The following is a 23,590-nucleotide window of genomic DNA, read 5'->3' on the forward strand; positions in this document are numbered from 1 at the left end:
GTGGAAGATTTCACCTCCGAATCTGGGATTTCCTTCTTGTGTGTGCTCTGGACCTGGTCCCGGGGCCACTGGCGCATCTGTGCACATCTTTTGCATAGAGGGGATAAGCAGGTAAATGATGCAGTCTGTCTTCAGGAGCCTCCTTGGCCTTCTGGGTCATCAGTCTGCTCTCAGCTTAGCCGTAGATGAATCTCTCCTCTCTGATTGGCCCTGTCCTAATAATCCGAGAGGCTGCTGGGGGACCAGACCATGGGAGAGAACAGCAAAATACAACTTGGAAAGGGCGATAAAAGACACTGCTCTCATATTGAAGCTGCTGGTGTGCTTCTTTGGGCATTAATGGGCACTTGTTTGGAGTTTTGCTGGTGCTGGAGGAACACTTAGTCCGTATCCACCTGAAGCCCAGGTACCTGCCACAGAAGCTCTGGAGCTCACTGGGGGCCATCCATGGGTCAGCACCAGTGCCCACCCTCTCCCTGCCTGTGACTGTGACGGAGCTGCCCTGGCTAAGAGCTCTTCAGCCTGCCAGCTGTACTCGGCAGGGAGGGCTGCTGGCCTCAGTGTCTCCACGACCTTGGGTTCAGCCTGGATGTGTCTGCTTGGTTTCATTTCGTTATTCGGTGATTACTGCACTTCCAGAGCACAGAGAGCCACGTGGCAAGCATCATTAGAAGAGAGCAGAAGGAGACATCAGGCAGGCGAGGTGGGAGGAACGCAGCCCCAGTCTGTCAGCAGCCTGGGGGTCGGGTGGGGGGCAGCCTCAAATGTGCCCTAGGCAGTTTCATCATTTGGGCCTTTTGTTCTTTTTCTTTTTTAAAAAAGATTTATTTATTTGAAAGGCAGAGTTACAGAGAGGCAGAGGCAGACGCAGAGAGAGAGGTCTTCCATCCGCTGGTTCACTCCCCAAATGGCTGGGCCAGCCTGACGCCAGGAACCAGGAGCTTCTTCTGGGTTTCCACATGGATGCAGGGGCCCAAGCACCTGGGCCATCTCTCACTGCTTTCCTAGGCCCTTAGCAGGAAGCTGGATTGGAAGTGGAGCAGCTGAGTCTCAAACTGGTGCACATACAGGATGCTGGTGCTGCAGGCTGCGGCTTAACCCCCTATGCCACAGCACCAGACCCTGTGCATTCTAGTTCTAAGACACCCACGTGGATGCTACAATGCTTCTCACCTTAGCATCAGAATTCTCTCCACATCATTTCTGCCATATTCTTATGTCACAGCAGTAAAGGCCAGCCAGGATTCAAAGGAGTGGGGAAATAAAACCTACCACTCAGTGTAGGACTAGCTTGCTTGTCTGACGGGTTAGAGACTGATGGCGGCCAGCCTGAAGACAGAGTGCCACAATGCCTTTCATTATCTTGTTCTCCTAAAAAAAATCCTTTTGTTCATTTAACACCGGTTGTGTGTCACTTTGGTGAAGTCATCCCTCTCCTACCGAGGCAAAATTTGCCTCCAAATCCAAGAATTAATTCTGAAAAACTGGAAAAATAAGAAGACTGTGCCTTGCAAGTGTGTCTGTTGCTTTCCTTACCATGGTGTGTGTCTGGACTCTGGCTTGGCCGTGCCTCTTCTTGGGGAGCAGGGCTCTACCTGATTGTTCTTCGTGTCTTTAGGCTCTGGCTTAGCTAATGACGCATGGGTACTTCATAAGCCATGGTTGCGGCCAGTGGATTCAACTGCTGCTAGTTTATAATTGTGATTGTAACATTGTCATTATATATTTTTTAATTGTGATCAGTCACAGAGGATTTGTGAACCCCGCCTGTGTATGCAGCCATGAGTCACTGAAGTTGGTTTCCATTATGGTCTTTCATGTCTCTATACTGACTGGGAAATGGAGTTTGTCCTGAATGTTTGCTTTGTGCTAAGTGTTGCTCCAAGCACTTTGTACTTAACGGAGCCTCACAATATTCTTGTTTCTGTTATTATTTCCACATTATTGGTGAGCAGACACAGAGCAGCTAGGTGGTTTCCCCAAGGTCACAGAACAGAGATGTAGACCAAACTCCAGAATCTGTATTCTTAACCTCTGTTTCTCTGCTGAGCCCAGCATGTTCACAGCACATTCAGTAGAATGGCACGTGTGATTGGGGGTGTCGCACCTGAAGAAGAGTGGCTGGGAGACCAGTCCCCGTGGATTCAAATGGTCCCAGGAGCAGCTTGCCCCCTGTGTGCTCTGTGTAGTTGGTGGTGAACACCGTGAGGGTGGGGCCCTGGAGCAATGGGGAGCTGGCTCCTCCCCAGAGTTTGGGCCACCTTGAAAAGCCATGAGACCCACACCTCTTGGTGTCCCTTTTGACATTCATTGGCCCTTTGCCCTCACTACTTTTCCCCGTCTGTGACAAACGTGGTATTTCCTTCCTTGGCATGGGTCTTTGAAAGCGGAATTCATGTTTGCTAAGCACGAAGCAACGTTCAGGTGGAGAAGAGCATTGGCTGCACATTAGTCTGTGTTCCAGTTCTTTCTAACCTTTGTGTACCTGCAGGCTCAGGTGTCTGAGGAAGCCTCCATAATGTAGAAGGCATAGCTCATATTTTTAAAAAAGATTTATTTATTTGAAAGGCAGAGAGAGAGGGAGAGACAGAGATCTTCCACCTGCTGCTTCCTTCCCCAAACGGCCACACCAGCCAGGCCTGGGCCAGGCTGAAGCCAGGAGCCTAGAACTCCATCCAGATCTTCCACGTGGGTGCCAGGGACTCAAGCACTTGGGCCACCTTCTACTATTTACCCAGGCGCATTAGCAGGGAGCTGAATCAGAAGTAGAGCAGCAGGGACTCGAAGCAGTGTTCATGTGGGATACCATCATCACAGGAGGAAGCTTAACCTGCTGTGTCACAACACTGGCCCTGAAGCCGTAACTCATTGATACCTCTGCCTTTCGCGAGATTTCCTAGTACCTATTAGAGTAATGCAAGTTTTTTCTTTAATGCTGAGACAGCTGTATCTCATCCCCGAAAATTTGTCCTATCTATAGTTGCCTATTAGTGCCCTGATTTAGCAAATTCCTGCCACCTCAGTTCTGCCACTACATCACTCAGACCCAGGAAAGCAGCATTCAACAGTTTTGTTTTGCTGGTCTGCAGGCAGATTCCACAGTAGCAACGGAGATGACATACTGCAAATTAGAAACCATTCCCTCCACCTGTTTCCTCGTGGACTCTGGCTAAGTATACACTCATTTAATAAGATGTTCCAGAGGCTGGCGCTGTGGTGCAGTAGGTTAATCCTCTGCCTGCCTGTGGCACAGACATCCCATATGGGCGCCGGTTCTAGTCCCGGCTGCTCCTCTTCCAGTCCAGCTCTCTGCTATGGCCTGGAAAAGCAGTGGAAGATGGCCCAAGTCCTTGAGCCCCTGCACCTGCGTGGGAGACTTGGAAGAAGCTCCTGGCTCCTGGCTTCGGATCGGCATAGCTCCAGCCATTGCGGCCATTTGGGGAGTGAACCAATGGAAAGAAGACCTTTCTCTCTGTCTCTCCCTCTCACGGTCTGTAACTCTAGCTCTCAAATAAATAAATAAAATCTTTAAAAAAAAAATAAGATGATGTCCCAGTACAGCCCCAAAGACGGAGCGTCTCAGTGTGATTTAGAGGCCAGAACATTGAGGAGCATATTGTGTGTGGCCATTTGGCCTCTTTTTTCTGTGATTCTTACTAACTTCGTGCTTTTTTTTTTTTTTTTTAATGTGTTGTGTCTCCCAGCCAAAGACCAGTCCTTTCCGGGGAATGAAAAGAAGAAAGACCCTCCAAAGAGCCATCCTTACTCTGTGGAGACCCCATATGGCTTTCACTTAGACCTGGACTTCCTCAAGTATGTGGATGACATTGAGAAGGGAAACACCATCAAGAGGATTCCTATCCACAGAAGGGCCAAGCAGGCCAAGTTCAGCACTCTGCCCCGAAACTTCAGCCTTCCAGACAGCGGGGCCCGCCCCCACGTAGCTCTTCCCCACCAAAACTGGTCCCCAGGGGTATCAAGGAAGGCACTGCTGGGGACTCGGGAGCAAACGCAGTCACTGCCCCTGGGTGATCCCCCGCAGGCCTCAGCCAGCAGCAGTGAGCTGAGCTACCATAGGAAGGCGCTGCTGGCAGAGGCCGCCAGGCAGCTGGAGGCTGCGGCTCCCGAGAACGCCGAGCTCGCCCCTGGGGGTGCACGACCCCACCTCCTGAGAGCGTCCAGCATGCCGGCCACGCTGCTGCAAAGCCGGGCCCCGGAGGAGTTGAGCCTGAGCTCAGCGCCCCCCATCCCTCCTGCCTTCCCTCCACCGCCAGGTGAAGGCAGTGTCTGCGATGGCACATTGGGCCCCATGGAAGGGTTTGCAGCTGTACACAGCTCCAGCCCAGGAGCGTCAACCCAAGTGAAAGTCAGAGAGTTGGGAGACCTGGGGCCGGGGATTTCGGAGCTGGTCCTGGAGGCGGCCGAGCCTCCTGAAGGTGAAATGAAGGCTGTCAGTCACCTCCCTCTCCCAAGTCCTCCTTCCTCGTTCCCAGTGGCGCTTGTGGTTCTGGAGGATGCAGAAGACAAAACCAGAGACGCCGACACGCTGTTCACCCCCAGCTCCCTGACACCAAGCCCTCCACCTCTGCCATCACCCATCCCTGAAAGTGAGCTGCCCCTAGAAGAAATTGAGCTCAATATCAGCGAGATCCCGCCCCCGCCACCTGTAGAGGTGGAGGTGCGAAGCATTGGCATTCGGGTAACGGAGGAAAGCCTGGGTCTGGCTGGGATGGATCCTGGCAGCATTTCCAGCCTGAAGCAGCAGCTCTCGGCCCTTGAGGGTGAGTTGTCTGGAAGAACCAAAGAACTGGCTCAAGTCAGAGCTGCCCTGCAGCAGCAGGAAGAGGAAACCAAGGCTAGGGAGCAGAGGATTCAAGAGCTAGAGTGTGCTGTAGCCCAGCTGGAAGGAAAGCTTAGCCAAGGGAGCACCAGAGAGGCCGAGGGCCAGACTGATGCCACGGTGAACACTGACCCTCTCCATGGACTGGTGGCCAGGGAGTCATGCGACAAGAGCATTGGGGTCAACCTGGTGGGCATCATGGACTCTGAAAGCTGGGGGGTCAGAGGAGAGGAGAATGGCCTCCCATGGGGGCAAGACAGTCACTCACAAGGACTTGCAGAGCGTGTGCCACCACCCCAGCTGTCACTGCCACAGGGACCCAAGAGGGTCCTCACCTCCCCTTTACACAGCTGCCTCTCCACCGAACTCAGGATCGAAGAAGCAGGCTCTGAGCAGGAAGGAGACCCTCGGGGAGGAGCTGAGGGCCTGGCCGAGGGAGCAAGAGGCTCTTCATGGAGCAGCGATGGAGAAGCTCCCCCAGCAGGAAGAGAGGAAACCAGTTCCGAGCTCCCAGGCAAGGAGCGCCCAGGAAGACCACCAAGTTCGCCAACCGATGCCACGATTGGGCAATATGTGAAGAAAATCCAGGAACTGCTGCAGGAGCAGTGGAACTGCCTGGAGCACGGGTACCCGGAGCTGGCCAGTGCCATCAAGCAGCCGGCCTCCAAGCTCAGCAGCATCCAGAGCCAGCTGCTGAGCTCCCTCAACCTGCTGCTCTCTGCCTACTCGGCCCAGGCGCCAGCGCAGAAGGAGCCCCCTGCTCCATCCTCCCCGCCAGTGGGTAAATACAGATGCCCGAGACAGGGACCCATTCCTCCCTTACCCCGCGACTCCGAGCAGGGAACAGTTTTAATGGCATGAGTATGCTTTTAAAAAAAGATGCAGCACCTCCAGAACTGATCGGTGCAACAGCAGAGGCTCAGTACTGCTCATGCCTGTGCTCTGAGTCCGGTCAGCACGTGCAGCTGTACATACAGTGCACACATACATGCAGTTGTACATGCAACGCACACATGCATGCCATTGTGTACATAGTTCATGCATACGTGCTGTTGTACATATAGTGCATGCATGTAGGTGTGTTGCAGTGTGTACATACACACAGCTGTACATGAAGCGCATACATACATGCAGTCACATATATAATGCATACACACATGTGGGTGTACATTTAGTGCATACGAACATGCAGTTTTGTGTATATATGCATGTACTTGTCTATACAGTGCACACATACACGCAGTTGTATAGAAGGTGCACACGGATGTGCAGTTGTACATGAGGCACATGCATGTGTGTGGTTGTATGTGCAGCACATGTATGCATGTGGTTGTATGTTTGGTGCATATGTGCAGTTGCACATACAGTGCATACACACATGCAGTTGTATATAAAACTGCATACCTACATGCAGCTGTGTGTACAGTGCAAATGCCAGCCAGGGAGGACAAAAAGGAGTAGGAAACCAGCCCACATGCCATTTCCAAGCCTCGTGCCTACAGCACTACATCCACCCAGAAAGGCCTAATCTCACTTGCATCGCACAAAGGCGAAGTCTAGGGCACCAATGCCCCAGCCTGGTGAACTCCAAATCCTCGTCTCCCTTCATTGTTTTTTTTTTATTTTTTTTATTTATTTATTTTTTTTTGACAGGCAGAGTGGACAGTGAGAGAGAGAGAGAGAGAGAAAGGTCTTCCTTTGCCGTTGGTTCACCCTCCAATGGCCGCCACGGCCGGCGCACTGCGGCCGGCGCACCGCGCTGATCCGATGGCAGGAGCCAGGTACTTATCCTGGTCTCCCATGGGGTGCAGGGCCCAAGCACCTGGGCCATCCTCCACTGCACTCCCTGGCCACAGCAGAGAGCTGGCCTGGAAGAGGGGCAACCGGGACAGAATCTGGCGCCCCGACCGGGAGTAGAACCCGGTGTGCCGGCGCCGCAAGGCGGAGGATTAGCCTAGTGAGCCGCGGCGCCGGCCTTCCCTTCATTGTTTCTTAGATGCTTTTATTCCTTTGGTTCCTCCGGGTTCTCACACATTACAAGTGTTCTCTACCCTGGTTTTGGAGGAACAATAAGAGGAGTCTTTTAAAAGTTCATGGAAAATGCCTATTATCAAAAAGCTATGCATGGATTTCAAAAAAAAAATTGTGCCAAAATAAACTTCTCTTTCAATTCCATTTCTCCATGAACTCTTTGAGGTACCCTGATCTATACTGTGATCTGCAGCAGTTCACTGACTATTCTTTCTGTGTGAGCATGTGTGTATGAGAGAGAAATTGAGCCATGCTCACACATGGAAATCAGCCCTTTGGCTGAGCCCCACTTCCCTTGTAACAGGTCATACACTCTTCCCTGTTGAGGGAAGTGGAACCATATTTTGCTTTGCTTAACAGGCAGCGTGAGTCTGCTTCCAGCCACAGACCCTGAGTTGGCTGCATTCTCTTCATTTCCGGGCTAGTTTTAGTCTTGCCCATTGTGAGAGGCCTCCCATATGACTGAGCCCAGCACGAGATGTGTGCCCTAGCTCCCATGGCAACCGTGAGCACAGTGCCATCGCTACCCCATTTCACCTGTGTCAACTTGCATGTGAGCTGGGAGGGACTGCTGAGACGCCCGTGAGCAGAGGTGGGCACAGGACCACTCATCCAGGGCCCTAAGCTCTCCCCTACTCTGCCACTCATTGAGCAAGGCAGGGCCCCAGCTTTCCCTCGGCACCTAGCAGGTCTTCCGAGAATGCCCAATCCCACTGCTGTGTCGTCCAGGCATAGAGGGGCACTATCAACACAGACATCATTGACCGGAAAGCCAGCCCTCCCCCGAACCTCCAAGCATTTCATTTGCATTATCCTGGTTCCCTGGCCCCTTCACACACCTGCAACCTATCTCCCCTCCCAGCCAGAGTGCTAGGCGTCCCCCAGATCATTCTAACCTGTGATGTTGTATCTACCTAGAGATCTCCCCGTCGACCAGCCTTAAATCCATTATGAAAAAGAAAGACTATGGCTTCCGTGCAGGAGGTAATGGGACCAAAAAGAACCTTCAGTTTGTTGGGGTTAACGGTGGGTAAGCATCGCTTGTGAAGCCCCGACCGCCTCCCCTGCTGCCCATCCTGCTGTTGTCCGTGGCCTTTTCTTTTCCTAGGGGGAGGCATCTGGTTTTCATTCTCCCCGGGAATTAATCTCCGTGGCCTTTTAAAGCTGCTCCCTCCCGCCCCCATGTGCATGGCTGGCTCCTTGCCAGCTGTGCTGGTCTGTTGCAACCTCTGTTTTTAATATGTCTTGGCTGTGGTCCCCCCAGGGCCCTGGTTCCTGTTGGAGGGGTCCACGGGCCTTTTGAAGTAGGCATTTAACCTGAGCCACATCATCAAAACCAGGACCAACTGTTATTTAGTGAACCTCAAATTTCATCCTTTTGATTCCTTTCTTCCTTTAACTGCAAACCAAACCTCAGTTTTTGGCAGGGACGGGAAGGGGGGAGTGAAGAAAAACAGCCAGTCTGTTGACTTAGAACACGGATCAAGCCTTAGAATATTTAGAGAGTCGAACATTGGATTTAGAGTGTCTTCTACATCAGTCATTCAACAAACATTTATTCAATGCCAACGGTGTGCTAGGTGGTGGGGAGAAGGAGTCTGGGGAATCATGGGCCCTGCCTATAGCTCACAGGGAAGACAGGAAGTAGGAGGTGCTGGCCTGTCAAGCAGGGGAAGCGTGGATGCTGTGGACACCCACGCAGGAGGCCCCCAGCCCAGCCGGCAGTGGCTGCACAGCGCTGCTCAGAATCCCTGCTCACTCGCGTCACACCAGCTGCAGACCAGGGGTGACCGCCATGGCCCAGGCGCCGGGAGGGAGACGGTAGCTGTGATGAAATGGGCTGTCGTGGGGAGCTATGGTTCCACTTCTGCTTAACGTGTGTCTCTGTGATTGAGACAAAACTGTTTTGAGCTTTCTCCAGTTTGTGTACGGAGAAATCAGCCGAACGTAGCTCCTCTCTCCCAGCTTAAACACCCGCATTTGTCCTCACTCTGTCCCAGCCTGGCAGGTCCGACTGTGGCTCTGGCCTGCTCCATTTGCTCCTGCTGGCTCCTGTCCTCTGTCCCTCAGGGATTCGGGGTGCAGGTGCCTCTCCTTGTCACCTCTCTGGACCTGTTACTTTAGCACAGTGCTTCTCCCTCATGGTTGTGTGCTGGGAACACTGGGGGAGATTTTAAAAATCCCAATGCCTCAGTCCCAATCCTGAAGACTCTGGCTTAACTACTGTGGGGTGCATCTGCATACTGGAAATTCTGATAGTCGCCAGGGTGCTCATGTGCAGCCAAGGTTAGGACCATCTGCCCTGATTAAGGTAGCCCTTCCTCCCATCACACTATCTCATGGCCCTTTTCCTCGCACTCGTTGTGCTTATCACTGAGTATAAAATAATATTTGTTTCCATGTTTATTTCCTGCCTCTCTCCACTGTACGCTCCAGGAGAGCAAGGACTTGGGTGCAGTGTTTAGAACAATACCTGGCACACAGTAGGTGGTCAATAAGTGTCTGTTGAATGAATGATTGCATTTCCAGGTGAAGTTTTTATGGGAGCGATTCTAAGATGAGCACTGCTTGGTAAGTGCAATTTGCTGTCCACTCTCAGAATCACAAAACCAAAAGGCTGTTCCAAGCACCAGGGAGGAAGAGGTAGCCAGGGTTTGAACCAGACAGAACGCTTGGACAGTGAGGAGTGGGTAAATTTGCAAAGTGGGGGACATAAGGGCCACTGTTCCAAGAAAAGGCCTTTCAGGGGGCCCATGGAGGCCATAGCTACTGGTCCCTGTGGCTATCTGGTGGCTCCACAGCCCAAAATCTCTAACTTAAGCCCAGCGCTCCTTTGTCGGGGTCTCCTGTGGACATCAGTGGTGGGATCGGTAGGTCTCCCCAGACCTTGCTCCATGGCCTCTGTTGTGACACTTCTATAGAGTCAGTTGTCCCTGAACACAGGTGTCACTGCCGGGAGGGAGGGCTGCGGGCCCCGTGGCCTGTACCCGCCCTTTCGCTGCTCCAAGCAGCAGCTCCAAGAGGCCGTAGCCAGGAAAGGTGGATGCTGTGTTGGGGCGTGGGCGCCCCTGAGTTCATGCCAGGCGCTACCTGGGCTGGAGCAGGGGGGCAGCGAGGGTGACCCACAGATGTGAAGACTCCTCAGGCAACTCGGTGCACTCAGTGTGGGGCGGGGTTGCCTGTTTTGTGGCCCTCTCTGGATCTCACCGGAGGATTCCAGAAGGAAAGGCTTCTCTGGGAAATGTGGATTGCTTGTCTGGACCGTCCGGATACATGACCACTTAGGGCCCAGGCTGTGGGTCGGTTTGCTGACAAGGGCTCGGCTCATTATCTCTTCTCTCCAAACGGCGTCCAGCGGCAGAGCTACAGCTCCTGGCCACCTGCTTCTCCCACTCAGATCCCCGGGGCTCCCATGCTCCAGCCTGCAGTGGTGAGGGTGGAGGAGGTAATTCACAGGTGGTCCTCATTGATGCGACCGTGGGCACTGGGTGGGCAGGCACAGGACGAGCGCCCCCCGTCTCCTTCCACAGCTACGAGACCACCTCAAGCGAGGAGACCAGCGATGAGGACAGCACCCCGGAGGACTTGTCTGAAGGCGAGGCTGAGAAGAAGCGCGACGGTCCGGAACACAGGCGGGCCAGGGATGCCCACCCCAGCTGTGAACCCGGGCAGGGCGTCCCTGAGGACGCCAGCAACGCCGGCCAGGAAAGGGGGCCTGGGGAAGAAGCCCCCCACGCCAAGGCTGAGAGGTGAGTCAGCTGGCTGTGGAGGCGGTACGTGTTCATCTGAAAAGGCCCGGGGTGTGTGGTCAGCCTCTCGCTCCATCCTTTGTTCCTTCGCTTGCTCGTTTGTCCATGCGTTCGCCAGTGTTCTGTGACAGGCACAGCTAGACAGACGTAGTTGCTGACTACACGGTGCCGTCACAGCCAGAGCTCTGCGTATAAAGCCACCGGGGTGGGACTTTCAAGCGATACCTTGTATAACATTGAACAATGCTGCAAGGCAGAAATGATTAGAACCCGGACTTTACAGATGAGGAACCAGGCCTACAGCAGCGAAATGACACAGCTGGGCTGGTGGAGTGGGGATTCTGACCCAAGTCTTTCTGATTCTTTTCCTTTTTTTTTTTTTTTAAGATTTATTTTATTTATTTGAAAGGCAGAGTCACAGAGAGGCAGAAGCAGAGAGAGAGAGAGAGAGAGAGAGAGAGAGAGAGAGGTCTTCCATCTGCTGGTTCACTCCCAAATGGCCAGAGTTGGGCTGGTCTGAAGCCAGGAGCCAGGAGCTTCTTTCAGGTCTCCCACACGGGTGCAGGGGCCCAAGTACTTGGGCCATCATCTTCTGCTTTCCCAGGCCACAGCAGAGAGCTGGATTGGAAGTGGAGCAGCCGGGACTCGAACCAGCACCCATATGGGATGCTGGCACTGCAGGTGGTGGCTTTACCCGCTACACCACAGCACTGGCCCCTATTTCTGATTCTTACCCACAACCTTTTCTACCTCTTTGTTGGCCATATTGACATGACTGTTTTTCAGAGTGACAGGAGGGGTGCTGGCATTGTGACATAGCACATTGAACTGCTGCCTATAATGCCAGCATCCCCTGTTGGAGTGCCAGTTCAAGTCCTGGCTGCTGAGTTTCTGATGCAGCTCCCTGCTAACACTTCTGGGAAGGCACCAGAAGATGGCCCAGGTGCTTGGGAACTTTCCATCCATATATGCAACCCAGATGGAGGTCCAGGCTCTTAGCTGCAGCCTGGCCCAGCACTGGCTATTGTGGTCATTTGGGGAATGAACCAGTGGATGGAAGATCTCTCTCTCTGTCTTTCCCTCTCTTTCTATCACTCTGCCTTTTAAATAAATAAATCTGTTTTTTAATAAATGACAGGAGAGCATGCAGTGAGACCAGAGAAGAGTGCTGCTTGCACTGTCGGGCACACCTGGATTCAAATGCTGCCCCTGCCTTGGTGTTCCTTGAGACAAGATCCTTGTAAGCTGAGGTTGCCTCAGTTTCCCCATCTGTACCACATGGATAACAGGCACCTGCTAGGTCGGATCTGGGGACCATATGAGGAAAAGCAAGCAAAATGCCCAGCGCTGTGCCCGCCACAGAGTAGGCTGCTGGCGCTCAGTGGTAGGAATAAGACTAGGCAGTGCCTTCAGCCTCCTTGTCGCCGATGCAGCCTGGTTGCCGGGGGAGTGATGAGCAGGGCAGGGAGCTGCTTGTCAGGTGGGGCTGCAGTGCTGGGCAGTGTGATAGGCCAGCGGGGGCGGGTGGGGCCTCTCGGGGACTGACACCGACGCAAAGCGGAAAGAGGGTCTGCCCAAGTCCCAGGAAGGGCGGAGCGCTTGCCACCGCGGCCCCACCCCCAGCGCCAGTCATTCACGTGCTGTTGGCTCTGGGAGTGCGCACGGTGCCCTTCATGGAAGAGCAACCTGAGAAGCTTGCTGGTACGGCTCGGATGCTGTGGTGGTTTCCAGTCACCCAGGCAGAACGTCCAGCGTCAGGAGACAGCCGTCCACTTGCCAGCGGCCCGCCCTGCGTGCTGCGTGCGCAGGCTCTGACCGCTGGCGGCATGGGTGGGGGGAGGGCCGCGTGCCCTTCGGAAGATCTCCCAAGTGGAGCTGGCTCAGGATGGTGTGTGCAGCCATCCTGACGACTTTCCCCTGCCCTGGGGTTGCTGCCCAGCTATTGAGAGCGAAAGCCTTTAATGGCAATAAAAATCAATATGGAGGACGGTTGTATAAGGGTATGTTTGTTTTCTTTAGATATAAACCCTCAGAAGAATTTCTGATTGCCTGTCGGGCCCTGAGCCAACACCTGCCAGAGACTGGGACCCTCACCGACGGACTCCCGGTACTTGGAGTTTTCGCTGCTGTGTAAAGACCTGTGTTGCGCTTCAGCCGGTAGCGCCCTGGGGTGACCTTGGGCCCTTGCCTGAGCAGCAGTGTGAGTGTGAACGCTGTGAGTCCTCCCAGCGCTGCCACCACGGTGGTGCCTGACGCTGGGGAGGTGGAAGCAACCTCTGTGCACAGACAAGCAGGCTGGGGGGCTCAGGGGCGTGTGCCCAGTTGTTGAGCGTCGCCCTGAGTGTCGTCTAACTCTGTGGCTTCAGCTCCACATAGCCCCATGGTTCAAGAGAACCGTGGGGCAGAGGAGTGAGCGTGTGAAACGGGAACTGGGAGTTCCATTCCCAGGACCCTCGTCACTGGGAAGTGGGGTGAGTCAGCTCTGTGTTCACAGCCTCAGTTTCCTTGTCGGTAACCTGGGGGTGGGGGGCAGCCTGTCCCCAGTCCTCTCCAGCCCTGAATTGAATTCTATAGTTGTTCCTGTTTTTCTCGGATCATACCTATGGGTCAGAATACCAAAACCAAGAAAACACCCTTGTTGGCGCCTTCACGCCTTTGTGGTCCTGTGAAGATTTAAATGTGGAAAGTGTCGGTTCTACTTTTAATCAACAGACACTGGTGCGGTGATATTTTCCCAAGTTACGATGGGTGCTGGCTGCCCCAAAGTGGAACAGCCCCGTGGGCGTGTTTGCAACCCAAGCTGCTCCCCTTTGCCCAAGAGCCCCGGGAATAAGGCTGACCAGTTCTGCCGTGTTTCTTACTTGCCCAGCCCATTTTCGTTACTTTATCTCGGCTGATCTGGCAAATGTGCCCAAAGTATTAAACGATACTCACACTCTGAAAATATTATTCAGGCACACCCGTTCAGGTTTTTATTTCAAGCATCAGTGGGATGTGTTGTTGGTCTTAGCTCTCAGTGTGCATTTTTCTTGTTTGTAAAAGGCTGTGATGTTCCAGCTGTGTCCGTTAAAAGCACACAAGGTCCTGGCAGAGTCTAGGGCAAGTAGGGTCCGCGTAGGCTGATTGTGCGTGTGAAGGAGAGAGTGCTAGGCAATCCTTGGCTTACAGAGACGTGGCCTAAATGTAAAACAGAGCCAAACTGTCACCGGGAAAGTGCTTGTGTGACAGGTGATTGTGTCCCCCTGCCAATCTCCCTTTCTACCTTGTATGGGGGGGGGGGGCACGCTACAGAGGATGTCACTGCATCCCCAGCCCTGTTGAACCTGAGGCCTCTTGGGAATACCTCACACAGGGAGCTGGAGGGCAGGGAGGGACAGGGCCGGAAGCAACCACAGCTGAAGGCTCTAATGGAGGTCAACGAGCCCTGGCTGGGGGAACCCGTTGGGATCAGACTCTTTTGGGGTTCCAGAGGCAGAGCCTGAATGCCATCAGCCAGGAGTGGTTCCGTGTCTCCAGCCGGAAGTCGTCCAGCCCTGCCGTGGTGGCCGCCTACCTCCTCGGGGTCCAGTCTCTGTCCCCACGTCTCCTGAAGCTGCTTGTCAACTTGGCTGACCGCAACGGGAACACGGCCCTTCACTACAGCGTGTCCCATGCCAACTTCCCCGTGGTGAAGCTGCTGCTGGACACAGGTCAGGGGTGGCGCCTCTGGGCGGGCTGGGTCCCTGACCGAAGGGGGATTCTCCTCTCGCAGGCAAGGAACTCCTTCCCTGTTCCCAGGGCCTCTTGTAGTCCAAGAGCTGGGCTAGGCCATGCTACTGTAATGCACCATTTACTCTTCAGGCATTCCTGTGGCAGGCTCAGGAGTGCCATTATTCTCATGCAGCATTTGAGAAAATGGAGGCTGAGTCTCTGGGTCGCTGGGCTGCCGGGTGGGAGGGTCTGATCAGGTCTGTCCAGCTCCAGAGCACTGGAGAGATGTCTCCTCTTCCTGTGACCCTAAGATACTTTTTAATCCAAGGTCATGGCTCTGTTTGACCAGTTTGATTGATCCATCCTTCATCAGATATTTATTGGCTACATATGAGGTCCACACTGGCCACAGCACCAGGTGTCAGCCCTCCATTTCCCAGGAACATACAGCCTGCCTGTTGGAGCAGATGATGGCTCACTAGAGAGAGAGGGATCCAGATGTGATTTAAGAACTCAGAAGAAGTGAGCTCATGTCCGGTGCAGAGAGCAGCAAAAGTGCCCTGGAGCAGGTGGGGTTCTAGCCGGCAGAAAAATGTCCCCAGTGCAGAGCAAGCAGCTCCAGGTACCTGGACACCAGAAGGCTTCTGGCTTGGGTGGGATGTGAATGAAGATCGGCAAGGTAAGTTAGAGCCGCAGCACAGCAGACCTGCAGAGCCAGGCCAATGCTGTTGGGAAGGCACCAGGGAGTCCGTGGCAGGTGCTTGTGCAGGGAGCACCCCTGCGGAGGTGTGCTCTAACAAGGGTCATGTGGCAGTATGGGTAAAGTGGAGGGAGCAAGGAGGAGGTGTCGAGACAGAAGGGAGGGGCTGGCCTTGTAGAGCAGTGGGTTAAGCCACCAGTTGCAATGCCTGCATCCCAGATGAGTGCTGGTTGGAGTCCCAGCTGCTCCACCTCTGATTCAACTCCTGGCTAATGCACCTGGGATGGTTGGTGGAAGATGGCCCAAGTGCTTAGGCCCTGCTCTCCATGTGGGAGACCTGGATGGAGTTCCAGGCACCTGGCTTTGGCCTGGCCCGGCCCAGCCCTGCCCCAGTCATTGTAGCCATTTGGGGAGGGAACCAGAAGACATTTCTTCCCCTTCTCTCTCCCCCAACTTTTTCTGTAACTCTGCCTTTCATATAAGTAAATAAATCTTAAAAAAAAAAAAAGAGGCCATTTCAGGGGTCCACAGAGAAGAGGTGAGGGCTCACGACAGGTGAGGGCAGTAGGAATGCAAGTGCAAAAAAGCCACTGGGGAGTGAGTGGCCAGCTGGCTGTGAGTGGCCAGGGCAGCTGGAGCTGTGGCAGAGCTGAGAAGACCTGCGTGGGACCTGCTGCGGGGGGGGGGGGGGGGGGGGGGCAACTGCGGGGGAGCAGAAAAGGTCGTTCAGTCGGGAGTGGATTTTGAGCTTCTTGTGGGTCCTCCAGGCAGAAACGTCCAGAAGGCTGTTGAGAGTTCCAGATCCAAAATTTACAGGCAGAACTTCGGGCAGGGCCAGGTGGAACAGAGATGATGAGATCTTGTAGGCCGGGGAGAGAACCCTCTCTTATCCTGCACGGAGAGAGAGCAGCGCCACAGAGGAGACCCAGCTGGGGTCGAGTGGGAACCAGGAGAAATACCAGGACGGTGGCTGATGGAGAACGGCAGCAGTTGAAGATGTTGGGGGAGAAAGATGGGGGTCCTCTTGCTCAAATGCTGCATGGGTCCGGAAGGATGAGGGCTGGGCCTGGCAGGCGGTGGGACAAGTGTCCCTGGTGACTGTGGAGACAGCTGTTTCAGGGATGTTGGGGGAAACCAGCCTGCAGGATGGAGCAAGCCGAGTGCATGGGGAGGGCCTTGGTGTGCATTGCAGGAGGTGCAGTGCATTTGCTTGGGAATGGGGAGGTATTTGGATGTGTTTGTGGACAAAGAAGAACTCAAGAGAGGGAGGGAGAGTATCAGAGAGAAAGACAAAAACAGAGACGGGAGACAAAATGAGAGGTCAAGATAGATGAGAGAGAGAGGTCCAAAAGATAGAAATTAGAGAAGCTACTTAATGGAGCAAGACCTTGGAGGTCTGGAGAAGCCTGGACTTCACAATGGATATAGGTCAGCTTAGGCAAGGTGCTGTTTATTCCTCTAAGGCAGGAGCAGAAGGAAGGGAAGGTGAGGTGAGAACCAGAGAGGTGTTAAGAAGCAGAGAAGGCCGGCGCCGCGGCTCACTAGGCTAATCCTCTGCCTTGCAGCACCGGCACACCGGGTTCTAGTCCTGGTCGGGGTGCCGGATTCTGTCCCGGTTGCCCCTCTTCCAGGCCAGCTCTATGCTGTGGCCAGGGAGTGTAGTGGAGGATGGCCCAAGTACTTGGGCCCTGCACCCCATGGGAGACCAGGATAAGTACCTGGCTCCTGCCATCGGATCAGCGTGGTACGCCGGCCGCAGCACGCCGGCCGCGGCAGCCATTGGAGGGTGAACCAACGGCAAAGGAAGACCTTTCTCTCTGTCTCTCTCTCTCATTGTCCACTCTGCCTGTTCAAAAAAAAAAAAAAAAAAAAAAGGGCAGCAGAGCCGACAAGTGGAGGCTGCTCACTTCAGTTGGCCCCGTCTTCCCAGGAAACTGGGAGTGTGGTCGGGCTGGCAGAGACTGGAAAGTGGCAGTGAAAGGTCATCAGAACTCCATGAGCTTTCAAGTCCCATCCCCCATGTCACCGCCGTAGAAGTCTTGCTGGTGACTGTCTAAAGTGGCTGCCCCATCTCTCTAGGGCAGCAGTAGGCAATGTCCAACCTATGGGCTATGTAAGGCCCGGGAAATCATGTGCTCTGGCCCTGCCAAGGCAGCTGAAGGGGGGACTTGAAATGCAATGAATCTGTAGCAGGCTAATGTTTAAGTTGGTAATTTTACATGGCCTGTGAATGATGTTTTAAGTACCCAGATGGCCCTTGGCTGAAAGAAGGTTCCCATCCCTGCTAGGGCAACAGCCTTCCTTTAGGTTATCTCTGCTTGTCATTTCTACGCTGCAGAGTGCTAGTGCAGTTCAAAGGGGCTCCTGCCCATCTCATTCCTGTCTGTATCCCCGGGGCCTTGGCTAGTTCTGGCTCATAGGAGATGCTGAGTGAATGTGTCTGTTTAGTGAATGAGTGGTGGATGACTGCAGGGAGCTCAGTTCAAATTCCAGCAAGTTTCTGGGGCCAGCGCCGTGGCGCAGCGGGTTAACACCCTGGCCTGAAGCACCGGCATCCCATATGGGCACCGATTCAAGACCCAGCTGCTCCACTTCTGATCCAGCTCTCCGCTATGGCCTGGGAAAGCAGTAGAAGATGGCCCAAGTCCTTGGGCCCCTGCACCCACATGGGAGACCTGGAAGAAGCTCCTGGCTTCAGATCGGCACAGCTCCAGTAGTTTGGGGAGTGAACCATTGGATGGAAGACCTCTCTTTCTCTCTCTCTCTCTCTGCCTCTCCTTCTCTCTCTGTGTAACTCTTTCAAGTAAATAAATAAAAATTTTTTAAAAAGTTGAAAAAAAAAATTCCAGCAAGTTTCTAATTCCCCAAAACTCTGTTTAGCAGCCTGAGGCTGGGCACCTGAACAGCACAGGTGCATACATGATGGCAATTGGTGCTTTTTTTTTTTTTTAATGAGAACTGGAACTTTTTTATTTTTTGTGGAATGACTTCATCCTGCCTATTTATTTTTTAAATATTTCTTTTATTTATTTCCAAGGCAGAGTTACAGGGAGAGGGGGAGAGAGAGTGCGCTTCCATCCACTGATTCACTCCCCACTTGGCCACAATGACCAGAGCTGGGTCAAGCTAAAGCCAGGAGCCAGGAGCTTCATCCGTGTGTCTCATGTGGGTGCAGGGGCCCAAGGACTTAGGACATCTTCCTCTGCTTTCCAGTGCATTAGCAGGGAGCTGGATCACAAGTGGAGCAGCCAGGACTCGAACTGGTACCCATATGGGATTCCAGAATTGCAGCGGGTGGCTTAACCTGCTATGCCACAGCACCAGCCCCTGCTCTCCTTTCTGATCTTTGCACTTTCGAGAACAGATTCAATTACAGGTCTAACACTGAGCCAAATGTATTTGGTTTCAATTCTTCCAGGATTCCCGGGCTGGTGGATGCTGGAATCACCATACCACATCAATAAGATGAGAAAGGCATGTGATGAAATGAAACCTTCCTCTGTGTCCCATTTTCCATGTCCTGTGTTAGGGTTTTTTTAGTGCAGAGTCTGAACAACAGTAGTGACTGCTTCTTTTTTTATATATATATAAAGAATTATTTGTTTATTTGAAAGGTAGAGTTACAGAGAGGCAGAGACAGACAGAGAGAGAGAGAGAGAAGTCTTCCACCCGCTGGTTCACTCCCCTAGATGACCACAACGGCTGGAGCTGGGTCAATCTGAAGCCAGGAGCCAGGAGCTTCTTCCAGGTCTCCCACGAGGGTGCAAGGACCCCAAGGACTTGGGCCATCTTCCACTGCTTTCTCAGGCCATTAGCAAGGAGCTGGGTTGGAAGTGGAGCAGCCAGGACTTGAACCAGCACTCATATGGGATGCCAGCACTGCAGGTGACAGCTTTCCCCTCTATACCACAGCGCCGGCTTCACGACCACTTTTTGAGGGTCTTCCTTGTCCCAGACACTGGGCAAGGTGCACTCTACATACACACCACACTACGATCCCTACAGGACTGTGAAGCACATATGAACTGCATTTTCCTGGTGAGGAAACTGGCTCAGAGATGTCAGTAACGTGGTGGAACTAGTGGGTGGCTAAACCAGAATTTGAACCAAGATCTGTCACCTCCCTGCCTGGGTTTCTTCTGCTTTTCCTCAATCCAGATGAGACTTGGGGAGCACCTACTGTGTGTGCGACGAAGCCAAAGGTTAGGAACGGGTAGCCTTTGTCTCTAAGCTTCTCACGGACTTGTTGGAAGGTGTGAGTAGGCCAGGCCAGGCTGGAACTGACAACCTAAGATTTGGACGTGGTCCGAGTCTGCGGCTGTGGCCTTGGAGTCCGTTTGCTACTCATCAACTTGTGAGCATTTCGGAGGCTTCGCCCTCCAGCGCACTGCAGCAGCTAAAGATCCACAAAGCGGGAAGGGGGCTGGGAGAACGGGCTGGAGGTCCCATTACTTCCCCTCGCAGCGCCAGTCCTGGGTCCCTGTGGGAGGCAGTTGTGAGGCATCCGGAAAGCACGTTGCAAACTGTAAAGTGCTGCACAGCGTGGTTCACTGTTGCGGCGAGTCCACAGCTCAGCCTTCGGTGCCCGCCTTTACTTCCCCGGAGCACCACTCTGGCAGAGCCAGCCCGTCAAGTCACCAGCTGCTCAGCCCAGCGCCCTGCCCAGTGAGGTTGGCCTTGCTCCCTCGTGGCTGCTCCCAAGCACCTACGGTAAGGTCCTGGATCCTCAGTTCCTTTTCTGAGCCCATACCTCTCTCTCCTGAGCTGCGAATCAGGTTTCTGAAGAGATGAAAGGGAACTGGTAGCCTGGGGCTTGCTTACACATCTTGAAGGCAAACATGAAAGAGGAGTCGCGAGGCAGTGCAGCCAGTGCAGCTGTCCCCGGCTTTATCAGGACGAGCTAGAGGTGATGCGGGAGTTATTACTCAGTTCGTGTTAGCCTGTCTGATCATGACAACAGTCAAAGCGGCTTGAGACAAAACTGCAGGTGAACAAGCCATACTGACTTGGCTTTGCCCACTGGCATCTTGGTATCGCCGTGGCACATTCCTAAATAGTTGCCAGGTGGAGGGAACACTTAACCAGTATTGGCTTTTTCCCTTCGCACAGAACTTGTAAATGACTCTACCTGTCATTTTTCCATAAATCAGATTTGTTATAATGAATGCCTAAGTCTATAAGAATATCACTCTGAAAATAACAGTAATAGCAGTTACTATTCATTGAGCATTTGCTGTGGGCTGAGTAGTGTTCTAAGTGCTTTGAATGTATTAATAATACAATATTAATGCAATGTATTAATAATACAATAAATTGCACAATCACCCAATGAGGTGGCTTCTGTTAGTATCCCCATTTCACAGAGAGGAAATGCTAAGAAAGGTCCAGTGTTTCAATCCAAAAGAGAAGGTGTGATTATTGCCCAAAAGAGCCGTATAGCCTTGTTGGGGGTAAGCAGTGGTGCACAGGTGATTTGGTTTTCTCACAATACTGCCCTTGAGAGCTGGGGTCATTTTCACAGCAGCCTCAGTCTGTGTGTGTTTTACTTGTTTGTAAGATTTATTTATTTATTTATTTATTTATTTGAAAGGCAGAGTTACAGAGAAGAGACAGACAGAGCTTCTATACACTGCTTCACTCCCCAAATGGCCCAGTGGCAAGAGCTGTGCCAAGCCAAAGCCAGGAGCCAGGAACTCCATTCAGGTCTCCCACATGGGTAACAGGGACCCAAGTACTTGGGCCATCTTCCACTGCCTTCCCAGGTGCACTAATGGGGAGCTGGTTTGAAAGTGGAGCAGCCAGGAGACATTGGCACTCACAGGGGATGCCAGCACTGCAGATGGCAGTTAACCTGCTGCGCCACAACACCAGCCCCCAGCCTGTGTCTGATCATCTCCTCCCTCCTTGGGTGGAGAGGGACATGGGTATGTAACCCTAAGACTACAAAGGAGGGATTTCTTCTTGATTCTCACCCACTACTTCATCTTCAGAGGATGCCAGTTTTTCATTCTATTTTTGAAATATGTGTTCCTAATTGATGTAATATAAAAACGATGGAGATTTTCTTCCCTTTGCTTTCCAAGTGAGTTAACAGTTCCCGGATTTCCCATGTCTATCCTGTAGCATTTTTCATGCCCAGGTACATCGCTGAGCAAATCACTAGGCCCTTGGAAAGGACCTTATAAGTACAGCCATCAACGTAAGACGTAAGACAGCGAGAGCAAGACTTAAAATGCACAGCTGTGTGTGGTGTGTGGCCAGGTGAGCCACGACCCCGCAGCCGGACTGATCTGAGTCCTGCCCCACTGCACCATCACTTGGACAGTTTCTGTAACTCCCTTGACCCTCGGTGTCTTCATCTGTAAATGAGATTAATTTCCTGTGCTCCTTAAGGAAATGAAGTCGTGATCATTGGCCCTGTTGACCAGTTCTGGTCTCGTTACAGACCTCCCTGGCTAGGTATCCTCAGAAAATGTATAAAGAAAAGTGGCCGGTTGTAAAGCCTACGAAAAATGTAAACCAGTGGTTCCCCCACTGTCCTGTGGCTTTCTAACCAACGGGCAGTGTCCTATTGAACTGGCTGGCGTGGAGTCTGGCTTCTGGCCCTGGGGAACCGTCCCAGCCCTCTGGCTTCTCTTGCAGGTGTATGCAATGTGGATCATCAGAACAAAGCCGGCTACACTGCTGTGATGATCACACCCTTGGCTTCGGCGGAGACTGATGAAGACATGGCTGTTGTCTGGAAGCTCTTAAGGGAAGGAAATGTGAACATCCAGGCTACGCAGGTAGGTGGTGTGGACATGATTTGAAATGGAAAATCCTACCTGGACTTGATTTCTTGGACCAAACATTCCTAAACAGTACATCTCGAAGAGGTGTTTGCTGGTTGGCTGTTCTAGGACAGCCCCTGTGGATGACCCACCTTGATCATGGCTCACAAGCATCTAAGTAGGCAGCTTCTCTTTAGAGGTCCAGTCTTTTCAAGCCGTTCTCACCCCTGTCTTCACATCTCTCACTCAAAGCCTTTGAACCGTGATGAAGTCCCAGCCTGGTGGAGAGAAAGTGTGGCTCTCCAGGGCAGACAGGAGCTATTGCTGCTTAGTCCCAGGGGATATAGCATCCCTCCTTCCCTGTGGGCCTCAGCTTAGCTCAGAGAGTTATTATACACTCTGCTAGTGACTAATCTTCCAGGCATACCTCCTCAGTCTTTGAAATCACCAGGTGTCAAGATATTCCCATCATTCCTAACTCCCCTCTCCCCAGTGTGAGTGACGTTGTTCTGGGCACACAAATCATGCCCAGGTTCCCAAATAGCAGAGACCAAGGCCAAGCTGGGAAGAGCTATTGCTGTAAGAGCCAGTGGGGCGCTCTACAGAGGTGGTAGCTGGGAAGTCAGGACATGTGGGCTTCACTAGTTCACTGGATCAGCTCCTCCCCCAACTAAGGACGCCCTTAAAAATCACCTCCCTCTAGCTCCTATCCTTTTGCAAAACCCTACCAGATGGCCTTCAGCTTCCTTACAGTGGTTTCCAACTCCATGACCTCCAGGGTCAGGAAACTCCTATTCTACCAGAACAGCCCATTTGTTAGAGGGAACAGCTCCAGTAACTTTCTTAAACTGACCCAAGGCAGGAGACTCTGAAATCTTTTGTAGAGTGATTAAAGCAAAGCTGCCTGGGGTTCACGTCAAAAAAGATCGTACAAACAGCAAGGGTGCACAAGGCAACTCAGAGGGTTGGGATGTCTCTGTTCAGCTTTTGGGTTCCTACACTTGACAACAAAGGGTAGGGATATGGCCCTTAAGCAGTAAGGCTTGAATGAGACAAGACTTTGCATGGAAATTTGCATGGTCATCTGCCCAATTTTGACCACACAAGAATGAATAGAGTGCATTTAATTCTCCTTACCCCCTACAGTGAATGTAGATGGTAGTGTAACTGTCAGGAACCGTGAAGAGTCTGAGATCGTATCTGCATTAAAGCGCACAGATTCGCCTGCAGTGTCATCGACGCTGGCAGGAGACACAGACAGAAGACAGGTATAACCCACTGCAAAGCAGCAAGCACAGCGTTAGCACCGCCTAATTCCCAATCCCCACAGGACAGTGTGGGAAGGGACCAGGTACCTGAGCACCGAGTGGGTTGCATTGCTGAAGAGGAACTGTGTGCTTGGGGAACCTGAATCTTCTATAATGAACAGCAAGCAAGACTGCCCTTGTTTCAGAAAGAGACACCATCTTTGACTTCTGAGGCTATTCACCATCCCTACAAGATGACCTAGAGCAGAAGGGCAGATGGTGCCTCACAGACCCTCAGACAGGCAGGAAACCCAGGGACAGTGGACTGGCAGCATGTACCTCTGTTCCACACTCCCCCAGAGTGATGGCAGACATCAGCCAAACCCGACGGCGAAGTCGCTTCAGCTCACGGCAGCCGCACTGATGGCAGGAAATACATATATGTAGAGCACTTTCTGGTTTTCAAGGTATTTCCTCCCACCTACAGCTCCTATTCCGGAAGACTCCATACAGTTATTTTCCTCTTGAATTCCGTGTTTCCCGTACACATGTTCATTTGCTTT

The 23,590-nt window shown here is 52.7% G+C and overlaps 1 protein-coding gene across 2 annotated transcripts in view; it reads left to right on the top strand.

Annotated features, from left to right (window-relative positions):
* Positions 1-23,590, top strand: part of KANK4 (KN motif and ankyrin repeat domains 4) — an 85,679-nt gene that overhangs the window by 52,053 nt on the left and 10,036 nt on the right. For both annotated transcript variants that reach the window (XM_008265153.4, XM_051857690.2), the window contains exons 3-8: positions 3,705-5,621; positions 7,790-7,901; positions 10,402-10,620; positions 12,640-12,727; positions 14,090-14,309; positions 21,653-21,795. In XM_008265153.4, coding sequence (XP_008263375.3) covers positions 3,705-5,621; positions 7,790-7,901; positions 10,402-10,620; positions 12,640-12,727; positions 14,090-14,309; positions 21,653-21,795 — 2,699 coding nt within the window. The remainder of the gene's footprint in view (positions 1-3,704; positions 5,622-7,789; positions 7,902-10,401; positions 10,621-12,639; positions 12,728-14,089; positions 14,310-21,652; positions 21,796-23,590) is intronic.

Source organism: Oryctolagus cuniculus, chromosome 7 (genome assembly GCF_964237555.1).
Source record: "Oryctolagus cuniculus chromosome 7, mOryCun1.1, whole genome shotgun sequence".
NCBI lineage: Eukaryota > Metazoa > Chordata > Mammalia > Lagomorpha > Leporidae > Oryctolagus > Oryctolagus cuniculus.